This window comes from Octopus bimaculoides, chromosome 3, assembly GCF_046866305.1.
Source record: "Octopus bimaculoides isolate indiv1 chromosome 3, ASM4686630v1, whole genome shotgun sequence".
NCBI lineage: Eukaryota > Metazoa > Mollusca > Cephalopoda > Octopoda > Octopodidae > Octopus > Octopus bimaculoides.
In genome coordinates this window covers 34671157-34686419 of record NC_142930.1, presented here as the reverse complement: position 1 = coordinate 34686419, position 15263 = coordinate 34671157, and the positions used below count along the sequence as shown (strand labels likewise).

The 15263-nt window shown below is 35.8% G+C and overlaps 1 protein-coding gene across 2 annotated transcripts in view; it reads left to right on the top strand.

Moving 5' to 3' along the window:
• The window catches only part of LOC149136502 (PCNA-interacting partner-like), a 35516-nt gene that overhangs the window by 18836 nt on the left and 1417 nt on the right, over positions 1-15263 (top strand). The window contains exons 7-11 of one of the 2 annotated variants that reach the window (XM_089348809.1): positions 175-329; positions 4422-4587; positions 10124-10296; positions 11311-11395; positions 12934-13022. In XM_089348809.1, coding sequence (XP_089204935.1) covers positions 175-329; positions 4422-4587; positions 10124-10296; positions 11311-11395; positions 12934-13022 — 668 coding nt within the window. The remainder of the gene's footprint in view (positions 1-174; positions 330-4421; positions 4588-10123; positions 10297-11310; positions 11396-12933; positions 13023-15263) is intronic. The other variant, XM_089348810.1, reaches the window with a different exon arrangement.

Below are 15263 nucleotides of genomic sequence, written 5' to 3'. Positions count from 1 at the left end.
ATTTAAATATGAATAGGTAATTACAGGTTGTATCAGGACTGTAGAAAATTTCAGGCTGCTTTGAACAAGTTGATAATGAAAGGGTTAAACTACTATTGTTCTTCCTTTTAACATCACTATAATTGCTTCCTGTTATTCCAATCAATATTGTTTACTTGTTTCTTTTCTACATAGCAAGCTGTTTCGTTTATAATGAAGCTGAGACTTGGAGGTAAGGGCTATGCTCCTGACCCTACCAGCCATCTAAGAATGCATGTGAAGGGTTTGTCACAGTTTATCGACCTCCTCCACAAACTACAAACTGTTATTGAAGAGGACCAAAACGTCAGGTAGTATCTGAAACTATTTTTGATTTTAGTCTTTCCTTCATTACTTGTAGTTCAATAAATATAGCTACACTGATAAATATTTTGGTTATTGATAGGATGTACTGTTAAAATAAGGAACAGACATATGAGTTAAGCTGTTTCAGCCATGACCATCCATCTTTTAATCAGTCAACATAATTCTATAACCGTTTTGTCCTATGTCACCTTTTATTTGAAATGGTTGGGTTAGATTTGAGAGAGTTGGCTGATATTTCTAGCAGATCTTGTGAACATAAAGAGGCTTTTTTGTTGAGTCAAAATAAGATGGGCTGGTGGTGATGATACTGACTAGAATACAAAAGTCATGAGTATTGTCATCCTATGACTAATATAGGATGACTTTGTTGAGTCAAAGAAATTGACTTGAGAATATACCAGTTATTTTACCAGAGGTTTGAAAATTTGAGTGGGACTTGTTGGTTGTGAACTCAGAATTGAGGAATGGAGTTAAGTACTGTTTAGTATCTAATTCAGTATATTATTGCTTCCATACTTCACTCACTTCAACACTCATCAAAATAAACCAACAAAAGAGCCTGTGTGCAATCATTCAATATTCTAAAAGTAACAACCATATCGCCCTTAAATCATACTTTACTGTTTTAAAAAGGGAAAGATGCACTAAACAGCGTAATCCTAGACACTATCTTAAAAAGAAGGCAGAATGCTTACACCTGAATCATATTCAAAAATAGTTCTGCTGTATCAAGGCTAACCTAGAATTAAACAAGAACAGTAGTAATTTCTCATATTAAGGCAATACTACAAATTTGTCGGGAAGGGTACATTTGATTAACACAATTCCAGTATAAACCTGGTTTTATTCTATAAACTCTGAGACAAAAAGTAACATTTACCTTCACTGGATTTGAACTCAAAGTTGGAAGATGAAATTAATTGCTACTAGGTACTGAGTACAATTGTATTACCTCCCTCATCCCCTCCAACACACACACACACACACACACACACACACTCTTCCACCATCTTAGTAACAGTAACTTTGGCACCAAGAAGTGTTTGTTTAATTTGATATTTACTTTGACTCTGAAATGATGAAAGCAAGGTTGAACTTGGAACATAATTAAATACTGCAACTTATGTCTATTCTAATTCTATAATACAAAGTATTGTATCCATCATATAAGTTATTGTGCCCACTGTCTTGCATAGTATTGTGTCCCCAGTTGCACTAAGTCTTTAATACATAGTAGTGTGTCCACTGTGGTACTGGTTCGTTCATAAAGGTACTGTGTCCAATCTTCTGTTGATTCTGTCACAAATCTCCCTTAATGAATGATTGGCATTTTTTGTGGGTTTATAGTGAATTTAGAAAAGAATTGAATGGGATATACCTAAAAGGCATAGAAGTGGCTGTGTGGTAAGTAGCTTGCTTACAAACTACATGGTTCTGGGTTCAGTCCCACTGCGTGACACCTTGGGCAAGTGTCTTCTACTATAGCCTCAGGCCAACCAAAGCCTTGTGAGTGGATTTGGTAGATGGAAACTGAAAGAAGCCTGTTGTATATATGTATGTGTGTCTGTGTTTGTCCCCCCAATATCGCTTGACGACCGATGCTGGTGTGTTTATGTCCCCGTAACTTAGCGATTCGGCAAAAGAGAATGATAGAATAAGTACTAGGCTTACAAAAAATAAGTCCTGGGGTCGATTTGCTCGACTAAAGGCGGTGCTCCAGCATGGCCACAGTCAAATGACTGAAACAGGTAAAAGAGTAAACAAGTACAAAGCATTTTATTGAAAATTCTACCAATTTCAAGATTCATTGCTCTCAATAATAATGATAATAATAGTTTATGATTTAGACCCAAAGCCAACGAATATGAGGAGAGAGTTTTAGATGATCTGATACTTAGCTGGTGCTATATTTTATTAGGTCCATGGGAAAAGGCAAAATTGATCTTGCTAAAATTTGAACTCAGAATGCAAAGAGCCAGAACAAATACCACAAAGCATTTTTGTCAATGCTCTAATGATTCTGCTAGCTCACACTAATTCATATACTATGGAGAAAAGGTATATTCTGTTGTGGTGGGGTTCAATAAAATGAAATATCAGTTAAATAATGGGGTTGATTTAGTATTACTAAAAGTCATATGTGAATGTAATGACTTTGGAAGGATAAATTTGAACTCAGAGCATAAAGAGATTTAACTAAATAACACCTAAGAAAGATCAGGTGTGGTGTGCAAGAGAGACAGCTGTGTAAAGAAGTGCCGATCTCTAAGTGTGGAAGGAACTTGTGGAAGAGGTAGACCCAGGAAGACCTGGAATGAGATAGTGAAGCACAACCTTCGAATGTTGGGCCTTACTGAGGCAATGACAAGTGACCAAGACCTTTGGAGATATGTTGTGCTTGAGAAGACCTATTGAATTAAGTAAAATCACTGTAGTGGTCGATGTCAGTGTTGCCAGACAGGCTCCTGTGCTGATGGCACATAAAAAGCACCATTCAAACGTGGCCGATGCCAGTGTTGCCGGTCAGGCTCCTGTGCCAGTGGCATGTAAAAACCACCATTCAAGCGTGGTTGATGCAAGTACCGCCTGACTAGTCCCTGTGCCGGTGGAATGTAAAAAGCACCCATTACACTCTTGAAGTGGTTGGCATTAGGAATGGCATCCAGCTGTAGAAACTTTGCCAGATCAGATTAAAACCTTGTGCAGCCTCCTGGTTTGCCAGTCCTCAGTCAAACCGTCCAGCCCATGCCAGCGATGATGAATACAAGACATATTGTCTGGCTTACTCTATGCGATCCTTTGATCATTACCTTTATAATGATTTCTAATGCTGACGCAATGTCACAAATATTGTCAATAACATACTATGAAATCAGGCCCAGTACAAACTTGATACTTATTTTATTGACTCCTGAAGAATGAAAGAGACATATGTATGACCACATGGTTTAAACTTTGTTTTAAAAGTGTGTTGTTTAAGTGGCCCTTTGAGGAAATGCTTGTATATGTCATTGTTAGAAGAAGAATGTCATATCCTGTTATCAGAACCTTGCAGCATAATGGACTCTGTTAAATACATCCATACTACAAACTATCCTGTCTGGTTCTTTATCAATTCTACCATCTACTATTCTCAATAACAAGAACAACAGCTTTACACATAGATGTTAGGCTTTTAATGGGAATGAGATGAAGTAATTTGTCCTTTTCACCCTTGCTAGGGATGTGCTTGTAGTTTTTGAAACCCCTCCAAGATCTGTGACACTGATGCTATTAATGTTCCTTACATAATATATAGATGTGGTATACATATCTAAGAAACATACACATGTAACAGTAAATTAGGTGGTTTTAGCCAGTTGTAATCAATGAGTAATAATGTTTCAGAAGTTGGCAATTGTAATAGATGTTGATGTTGCAGATGTGCAAGATGAAAGAAGAACAGTGATCAAAGTTCTAAACAAACATTTATTTACTATTACTTTGTATAAAGCCAAAACCACGACTGGTTAGTATGATAAATTCGTAAAGCATACAAAGCAAAGATAGACATCGTAGATTTTTTCCTGTATACTTTGTGTTCTCGCCATTGTTTAGTAGTAAATTACAGATAGAGTAATGTTGTGGAGCAAAGAAAGTGAGATAGTGAAAGTTAGAGAGTTGAGTGAAGTTGTTTCTCATAGTTGCTGATTGTAGCTTTCTTTCTCTCTCTGGCCATCTGTCTCAAGTGGCTGTCTGCTTGTAGCCATTTCTAGTTGGTTGCTGTTCACTAACTGATTTTGCCTTACCAAATTCTAGTATTTATAACCATGCATAACCAGTCAGAAGGAGAGACAGTGTTGAGAACAATAGATTTCTTTGGGGGTACCTGTTATCTCAATTCAAACTTTACATGGCCTAGAAGAGGTTAGAAGGGTCAAGTGGTAAGCCATGTGTTCATTTTAATGCTGCCAATTCAATGTTTCTCTGTGAGAAAAGTGCTGTTGCAAAGTTAAGGGAAATTGGCAGATTCAGGTTTGAATCTACTCTATGCCTAAATGAAGTCCACTACATATGTGTTATTTGTTTTGCTACAGATCAGCCTGTCAAAGAGTAATTAATATTATCAAGAACACAATTTTGAAAAGTAAAGAGAGTTTATCTAAAAAACCAGCTGTAGAGACGGCTGCTGAACAACTTCAATCTGATATAAGTGCTGTGGTAGATATTCTGGAGAAGACTACATTAGAGAGCCCATGCAAGGTTTGTCTTTCATATTTATCTCCCTTTAAGCTAGTACATTAATTTACCTGTAAGATTTCATGCATTGAGCATTACTCAAAAATTAAAGTGCAAGAAAACTATTAAGCCCAGTCTAATATTTAAATTTTTTTTTTTCAGCAAATATGGGAACCAACTTTGTATATATTCCTGTTTCTTTAGCCTTCCCCAGAGAAAATATATCATTGTTATGACTTGATAAAGTGTTACAGAACAAATTACTATGCATACATAAATATATGTCATTGAAAAAAAACAGAGAATTGGTTAAAATTGAGTAATTTCCAGGTGTTGCCTACATGATAAATGACAAGCAGGATAGAGAATATATGACATGAAGAACACGAAGAAACTGAATTAGGATGAGCAATTTGCTTTCCAGATTACTTTTGCCTCCTTAACATAATAAATCATTTTGTCCTTTGAGTATAGCCTTTCTCACCTCAGTGGTCTACGAGTTTCTCTGACATTAAACTAGCATTGGGTTTAACTGGCTATGGGATTATTAAGTTCCCTTCAGAACCATATGGTTCCTGATTTACCAACTGCATGGTACCATGAGCAAATGTCTTCTACCATAGCCATAATATTTGGTTGTCAGAAACTGCTGAACTCCATTGCACATATGTGAATGAATGATCAGAAAATTATATAAACATCAATGAAAAAAAAAATCATAACTCTTATCATTGTAAATGCAGTAAACTAGTGATTGGCCAGTTAGAGACTTTAAGCATGAAAAAGCAGACACTAAAATGATGACAAAACAAATTTACCATTCACTGTGACTATCTCTATCTGTCTCCCTAATTCTCTCCCACCTTCTTCTCCTTTCTTGTCCTACAGGGATAGCCAAGTATCTCCTCTATAGTAAGACAACTATCTCTATCCCTCTATCATACTCTAACCTCTCACCTGGCACACAGCCACTTTCCTCAGCTTCTTCTTTCAACTAAAAAATCTTTGTCTTGCAAGTTACTTGGCAACCCTGCTGGTGCCATGTAAAAAGTACTTGTGCCAGTGCCACACAAAAAGCATCCAGCACACTTTGTAAAATGGTTGGCATTTGGAAGGGCATCCGGCCTTAGAGACCAAGCCAAAACAGACGACTGGAGGCTGGTGCAGCTCTCTGGCTTACTAACTCTAGTCAAACTGTTCAACACATACCAGCATGGGGAAACAGACGTTAAATGATGATGATGATGATGATGATAGGGTGTCAGCCTCTTTTGAGAGGATATATTTTTCCCCAGTTAGAATAAAATTTGGTGCTACAAATCAATGAACTACTGGTTAACTTTAGTGATATCACTGCTTGAAATAATCAAAATCAAAATCGCTGATGTGGCTGATGACAGTACCACCTGATTGGCACTCATGCCAGTGAAACGTTAAAAGCATATCCAAATGTGGGGTGTAACCAGCCCCTTTATAAGTACCCCTCATTCATCGGACAATGAACTTTGCTTGTGAAGACCTATTGAGGCAAGTGTAAACAAATCAAAATCACTGACTTGGCCAATGACAGTACTACCTGACTTATGCCAGTGGAACATTAAAAGCACATCCGAGCGTGTTCGTTGCCAGGGCCACGGATTGACTCCCGTGCTGGTGACACATGAAAAGCACCATTCGAGCATGATCGTTGCCAGTGTTGCCTTACCAGCACATGTGCTGGTGGCACGTGAAAAGCAACATTCGAGTGTGGTCATTGCCAGTGCTGCTGGACTGGCTCACGTGCTGGTAACACGTAAAGACACGTTTTGAGCGTGGTCATTGCCAGAACCACCTGACTGGCCCTTGTGCCAGTGGCACATAAAAGCACCCACTACACTCTCGGAGTGATGGAGTCTGGTGCAGCCTCTGGCTCACCAGTCCTCAGTCAAACCGTCCAATTTATGCCAGCATAGAAAGCAGACGTTAAACAACAATGATGATGATGATGACCACCAGGTGGTACCTACTTACAACTAGATGAACTGGACATCACTACTGATTGTCTGGTACTCATTTATTATTCATTTTCCTCTCTGCTTTTGATATATTATTTCATTTATTCATACTTTGACTCTCAATGATCCTGGATATTTTCATGATTATTCAAATATATCAAACTTTTAACAATTCAGACATTTCCTCAATTTGATTATATTATTTTATTGATGTTAATCATTGGACTTTATGTAGCAAGGCATTACCTCCTCAGCCATAGACAATTCTGTTAAGTACATTTTATCAAGCTTAGCAAGATGAAATAGAAATTTTCTGGTGAGTTTCAAAATTAAAATGTAAAACATTGTCACCATTACTCAAGCAATCCTTCTATCTGCCACTGACCATCAATTTTATGTGTGTTTGCATGTGGGTATATCTATAACTAGTATATTCTATATTCTTCTACTAGTTGCTGTCATTGAACTATGGTTATGCTGGGGCACCACCTTCAGAGGTATAGGTGTTTATATCAATCACAGCACTGATATATATATTTTTACTTCTTCAGCAGAATGAAAGGCTAAGTCAACCCGGACAGGTTTTATCTCAGAGTATGAAGGGATATAATCACATATTGTGCTCAATACTTTTTTGATTTTATTAGAATCATCAAAACTAATTGAAACATTGTTTTAATTTGATACAACTCAAAACAAATCTTAAATTGCTGTCAATTTTACCTCCTTGAATTATATGCTGTCTGTAGAGATTTTAAAAGCTGAGTGAACTTCCAGATTAATATAATCACTCTATAGTTACTATGTAAAATACAAATTCTCAAAGAAATAGTTTGAACTATCAACTGGCATGAATAAACCCATACTATTGAGGCTACTTCTGGTATGGTAATGTCATAAATATATTACAATCAATATCTCTCCTTTTTTTAGAATTAACTTTTTGTATTCTTAATTTTTATCATCAATATTTATCAACTGTACAGGAAAATGTGAAGCAAAATCATTAAAGAGATGTTTTTGCTGTAGTAATATCCTGAAAAGTCCTTTCATAGCACCAAAAACCATATTAATATAAAGAACTGTCATTTATTTTAATATTCCAAAAAGAATAGAGCTAAGTATCTTAGTAATTTTGATTCAGAGCTCTACCAGTATTGCCACCTCATTGCACTTTCAGTTCTATTTTTGTTATGAATTATATAAAGGAATCTGAATGAAGGATTTAGACTTACAACTTTTCACTTGTATGTATAAAGCATCTTATGCATTCAGCCTAACATACAACTATGAGCAACATCACATTGGCTCATGGGCACTTTTAGCAGAATTCCCCTTACTGCAAGCATTTGGACCAAACAGTTGATTCACCTACCCTGCCTTCATGTTTTCTCAGACATTGGCTTATAGATATTGAAGAATCAATCACATTAGTCTTAGAAAACTTACAATGGTCATGGCTTCTCATTAATTCATTAAAAAGTTCTTCCTTCTCTTCTTTTTAGTAGGGTTAGCTCATTTTGTCCATAAATATTACTTACCTTTCTATTACAAGCAGTACATGGGTCATCAAAGTCTTGAAGTCATTTACATGTTCTTTTAGGTATTTTATTACATATGCATATATATATTGAATTAGTCCAGTGGAATGGGCTATGTTCATGGTCTTTAGAGACTTCCTGACAGTCTTCAGGTACTGAAGTATTTTGTAGCCATAAAGAGGAAGGCCAGTCTTTGTGATACAGTCTTTGCTATGCTGAGTATGTGTACTTACCAAGTGTGATTCTCGGTAGTCATGAAACCTAACATTTTTAGCAACCCTGAGGATTCTAGTTGGATGTTATTCTTGCTTTTTTGTTAAGAGAGGGTGATGAGCAATAATATTTTCTTGATATATGCAGGGGTTGTGTCATGCTTTTGAAGGTAACAAGATTGGCACTACTTTATTGGAGGATTTTTCTCAATGTCTCTGTTCATAAAATCAGTCCTAATTTTGCATGTGGAAGTAATAAATAAAGAGCAGACCTTGTTGGATGTGATGGCATGTAGATTGTTGATTTTATAGAAGGACAAAAGCAAAATTTAGGGCACACTAGAGTTCATAGTGCAGGTTAAAGAGATCCATCAGTATGCACAGTAATGGTATGGTCTGACAGAAAGCCACTGATCCAAGAGGCAAAAGCTGGATGTCACCCATAGGTGAATAGTTTTGCTACATGATTTATATTCCAGACTGGTTGAATCCTTTGCTGGTTTCAACTATATTTTCACTAAGTTTTTCAAGAGTGAAATCCTACAAGTGAGTGATATAGGAGAATAGATTTGGCTTTGTGAGAGTCATACTGGTGGACATGGGAAAGGAAACTGAAGTTTTGTTTCTAATGGCCATCATCATTTTCCTTTGAAACGTCAGCAATGAGTGCGATAAAACAATGAGGTTAAGCATATGGAACTAGTCAGGGCTAGTGACTTTATTGATTTAAAGTGCCAGGAGGTGCTTCTGTATTTGGTATATTAAATACATCAGCTGATGTATGCAGGAGAAAGAATTACATTAGTTGAAGATGTGTTGTGATTGGACAAGGAGTGCTGGATGAAAAAAAAAGCATTAAACTGTGAAAGATTAAGATAAGGAAGTGGTGAAGTCGGATTTCATCACTTCGGGGCCCTAGAGCTGAAGAATGATGTGTGGTGATATGCAGTAAGGTAAATTTATCTATTCAAGTCTGCAATTCTTTTATTTACTTGTTTCAGTTACTTGACGTCAGCCATGCTGGAGAATCGCCTTTAGTCAAACAAATCAACCCTAGGACTTATTCTTTGTAAGTCTAGTACTTATTCTATCGGTCTCTTTTGCCGAACCCCTAAATTACAGGTACGTAAACACACCAACATCAGCTGTCAAGCAATGGTGATGGGGACGAACATAGACACACAAATATATATATATATATATACATTCATATATATATGATTGGCTTCTTTCAGTTTCCGTCTACCAAATCTACTCGCAAGGCTTTGGTCAGCCCAAGACACATTCCCAAGGTGGCACGCAGTGGGACTGAACCCGGAACCATGTGATTGAGAAGCAAGCTTCTTACCACACAGCCACTCCTGCGCCTATAACAATAATATTATGTATGCATCTACAGATGTGTGGAGAGGATCATATTTCATCTGCATTTGCTGTCTAAGTGTATTAGTGTGTAAAAGCAAATGAAGTTAGAGGAGACAGTATTGATACTGAACTTTCAGCTTTATCAGCTGGAAGGTTGTAGGTGCATGTTTCGATGTATATTAAGGCAAAGCACTTGACTTTATGGTCTAAATTCATTTGGATATTGAGATATAGGATTCTCATCCAAAAGAGGCTAGCATTCTATATATAGGGAAAGATTTCTCTCATCTTATATTGTGAAACCTGAACTAAACATTTCCTAAAATACCATTATGACTTGACATTTATATTTTCTCTAAATATTGGAATGTACCCACTTTCTATAAATCTATTAAATATATCTCTAAGCACTGTCATTGTTTTTATCATTTATTCCACCTTTTTACAGCCAGCTAATCAGGGTGGCTCTCTTTGTGGCCGAAAAAGTTTACAAGTGTTACAGAAAGTTCTAGACAAAGCTGTACTAAATTCACTTGGTATGCATTCACTAAATGTGCTGTCTGATATTCTATGTACTCAAGGTACACCAATCCGATTTCCATCTTTAATTTCCCAATTCAGGTATGTCCTCATTTTTTTTGTTATTTACTTCTTGTTGCCTTCCTAGAAAATGAATTTGATTTATCTCACTTTAATGATGTTGGTTTAGCAAAAATTGTGAAGTACAGAGACTAAATGCCTCTCAATATTTAGTTATGCTTCACTCTCTCTCTCTTCTGAATTCAAAGCTTACATCATCATTTGTCTATTTTACCACTTGGAGCACATAACAAAAGAAGGTAACTGGTTAACTCAGTTGTTATGTATGTTATATTAGGTTTGGTTTGACTTTTATGGTTGGATGTCCTTACCACCAACCACTTTACAGCAGGGACTAGTTGCATTTTATCATGCCACAGGTGCTGGAAACGCTTATAAACAACATGCAATTAATTCTTGAAAATTGGTACAGAGATCTCACAATCTTGATCTTTTATGCAAGTCCTTCACATTTCTGGGATCAATAACATCAAGACCAGGCTTGTATTGGAGTCAGTTCATTTCACTGCAACTTTCTCTTGTAAAAATGTATGGTTTTGGTCAATGTTATTGATTTCTTTTAATTAATTTTGCCTTTCCTTTTGAGATTGGATAATATAGGTACCAGTTGAGCATGAGGGTCATGTAATTGACTTCCTCTTCCCTTCAAAATTGTTGACCTTTTGCAAAATTTAGAAGGAATGTAAGTCACACAGCTGTATCATCAAAAACACAGATGATCATAATATTTCATTTGTGAGAAAGTTCTTTTATAATACTTCCTTTTCATATATAACTGAAGAAAATCAATGGTTGGATATATGACCAGGAGTTTAAACTTCACTGAAATTATTGTGGAATCACTGACTTGACCTGCCTCAGCTGTAAAAGGAAATAGTGCTACATTCAATTCATAGTTAAGCTCTGAAGTCAGATTGGCTATAACCATGCCCGTTCAGGATTTGTGTGTGCATAAGAATATATATAAAAACAATTTACTAAGATATTTTGTGGCCTAAAGAAAATTATTTTTCTGTTATGATTTATCTTTTCTAGGTCTCCAGATCCAGAACTAGACATAGAAGAAGAAAAAGCTCTTGCACAACGTCTTTCACAACATAAAACTGAACAAAATGCTTTGGTAAAGAAAGTTGTTTCTTAGTTTGGTGACTGACACTTTTAAATTACTTCACTATTATTTACATAACATAGGAAAACTGATATGGAACTGTTTAAAAATATTAGATATGTTTGATATTTACACCTAAAATTTTTTTTCTTTAGTCTTTTTCCAGAGGTCACAAACAATAACTGTATAGTTAAGTTTGCTTTGTAACTGCATGGTTCTGAGTGCCATCCCAAGTGAAATTTCAAATAGAAACTATGTGGAAGCTGTATGTGTGTGTGTCAGTGAAAACAGAAACTGATAAAACAGGTGTAGCAAGAAAATGTTTAGTCTGTTATATTCCTTTGAGGAATTTAAGAGATCAATAAAATAAGTACCAGACAAGGTAGTGGGGATGATATAATTGGCTTAGTTTTATGGCTGGTGTATCAGCAAACCACAGTCCTGTAACTGAAACCATTAAATGATAAAAGAAAAAGAGCCCCTATAACAATATTTCACAGTACCCAAGTATTTTTCCCTTTCTGAGAGCAACCAAAGATTAAGATATTAGATTTGAGAAGAGCTGATACAGGATATTGTATTGAAAGGATGTATCAATTCTTGATAACAATGATATATTGGGTCATTCCATAAATAATGCAATTTTTTTAATACTTCTTTTATTTTTCAAAATTAAGATAAAGTTATTTTTTAATCTAAAATATACTCTCCTTCATTTGCAAGGCCCCTCTTCCAAAATTCTCTTATCTGTGATGAAAAATACTCCTCCAGTACTGTTCTGACCTCATCTACAGAATTCATATTTTTTCCGTCCAAATGATTTTGAAAACTGCAAAATAAATGATAATCAGATGGGGCAATGTCCAGCGAATATGGTGGGTGGGGCTTCGTTTCCCATTCAAACTGCTCCAGCCTTTGGAATGTCATCCTTGCTGTATGTGGCTGAGCATTATCCTGGAAGAACACCTTTCATCTTGAAACCAAACATGGTTGTTTTTCTTCTAGCACTGGTGTCAATGAATGGTTCTCTGCCAGTTCCTCAACAGTTACAATGAGATTTTGTTCCACCAGGGTTTTCAGGATGTTCTTGTCAAGCTCTACAGATCTCCCAGGATGAAGCTCATTTTCTAAGCTGTAGTTTCCGGATTGTTATTTCTGGAACCACTGTTGACACTGGCTTATGCTTATTGTCAGACCCTCATATACTGCATTAATATTCCTCAAACTTTCTGCTGCAGTGTGGCCTTTATTGAACTCATAAAGCAAAATATGCCAAATATGCTCCTTTGTCACTTCCATTATAGCTTTGAAAAAATATCTGTTAAAATCGAACTGCACTCTTCAAAACTTTGCACTAAGAATAAGTACAAGGTAAAATTACTACCTGCTTTTATAGCAAGTTGATGCAGGTAGTTTATCTTGTCCCCCTCCAACTTTTAGTTCATGCAATTGAAAAACTGCATTATTTATGGGATGACCCAATATACTTAAGGTACTTATATATAATGATGCATCACAATTCAATTTCTTTTATTTTTATTTCTTTGTAGCTGAATACCAACAAGTCTCACTTTGATTGGGCATCTAATAGCCCTAATAATCGGATCCCAATCACTAAAGTAAAGTATATTTTACCAAGGTAATATTTATACAATTTTGGTTTTGACATGCTTTAACTCAGTGTTTTCATTTTCAATGTAATGTGAAGGTTGCAATGTTCTCCTTTCATATTTAGACTTGAGCATACATTTATTTTCACATTGAGATGCTCATTTCTTTAATCCCTTGGAACTCCTATTTGCTATCGATGCTCACCTTCTCCTGGTATCATAATTTCTGCAAAATTGCAAAATTAATTCACAAGTTTGACATGTCCATTGCAGAAAGAAGCATTTCATGCAAGATTTCTAGATAATATTCATGAAAGAGCATTGTGCTATGTCTGACAAAGTCTTAATTCTTATTGATGTAGTTAATCCTCATCATCATCGTGTTTATTTTCCATGCTCATATAGGTTGTAGGGTTGAACAGGATCCAAGTCCGTTCTTATAGGAGTTATAGCCTAGATGGGTGGACAAACACATTTTGCTTAGATGGTAAAAGTGAGACATGAGTTTCTGGTCTCATTAATTATAACAATAAATAGAGTAATACAGTAAATAGAGGAGGGGATGGGTGAAGGGAAGATGAAGATGAGTAAAAGAGTGATGGAAGGATGAGTGATAGGAAGATCAAATGTAAACTTGAAAGGAACAAATTGGGTGAGGGGGGGTGTATGCATACATATATGTACACATTAAGACTCCAGTTTCTATCATTAACATCATTTTTAATATCAGTTTTGTCATGCTTGCAGAAGTGGGCAGGTTTTCTTGAGCACCAACTATCTCAGATATGTCATCTTCTCTAGTCACACAAATGCAATCATCCTGATTCTTATGTCTAGCTTGCTTTCTACATTTGTACCTCATCATCCATACACACTTACACTTCTCATCCAATGGAGTGCACACACTTTCATTTCTTTTTAGTTTTTGTAAATTTCCTTAATTCAGGATTGTTTGACCACCATGTAGCATCACAGTTCACACAGAAGCATCATGCAATTTGTTATTTTGAGATGAAAGCTCCCAAGACTTTCTTTAGTCTATTCATTCACTGGCTACTATACTTTCAAAACCTCTTCCACCACTGCTAATTAAATCACTTTAATAACAGAAAAACCAATTACTTCTAGAGATCCTCCAAGAAATTTTAGAGAATTTAATTTCCTTGTGTACTTATTTGCTTCAGTGCATCTGCCAAATACAAAGGCTTGCTTCATCTGTTATACTGCCATTCTATTCTTCTATATATCAGACATGCCATTTCCATAATGGAAGCATGGTCTTTTTTACTTCTTCACTAAGCAAACTTTGACGCCTTTTGCTTCTGCACCTGAATTTTTATTTTATAATTCTCCTACAAATTCAACCATAAGAAGGATAACTAGCATATAATTATTCCCACTAGTGTGCACATTAAATTTGTTAACTTTCATCTTGCTGAATACACTTCTGTACATGGCTTGTACAACTCTCACAATCCATTCATCTACTCCTAACAGCCTTGCTGAAGATTTTCTCCGGCTCAATGAATGTTAACTAATAATGGCTTCTAACTTAAGTACTTTTGCAATTTCCCTACCAGGAAGATAGCATCAGTAGTTCTTTTTCCTGACAGAAACTGAACTGCATATCATGAAGACAAACTCTGAAGCTTAACATTAATTTAAATATAAGCTATGAGGATATGCATGACTTTGGATAAATTTGTGTGCCATAAGAAGAAAGTGGTTTGATTGGTGGTGGGAGGGAATGCACTTTATCTGAGAGGGATGGAATTTTCAACTGAAGAATTTAGTTAGCATTGAGAATGAGTTAGAAGAGAGCTGTAACCATATGAAGTCACTGTAGATGAGGAAAAAGAAAACAGCAATTAACAAATTCACTGTTGTATTACCAGGACATGGTTCAGTGCACAGGAAGTGATAACAATTGTATGGGTAAGCAGAGATAATTGGAAAATTTTGTATCTGTATGTACATGTGGTCAGACATTATTTTACATATGAGGGAATACAGTTCACTGCATCTGAATAATTTACATTAGTTACAATTCTATTGAGCTTTTGGAGATGTCATAGTCTACCAAAGAAGTAATTATCTTTAACATGTGAAAGAAAGCAGGTCTTACTGACTCTTGTCACATTATAGAAATTGTTACCAACCTTTTAAGATATTGAAATCCACAATGTCTATGCTATCATTTAAGCAAATTTCTAAATAGTATTAATCTTAGTGAAGATAACATGCATATTTTTTTGGAGGGGTATAATAAT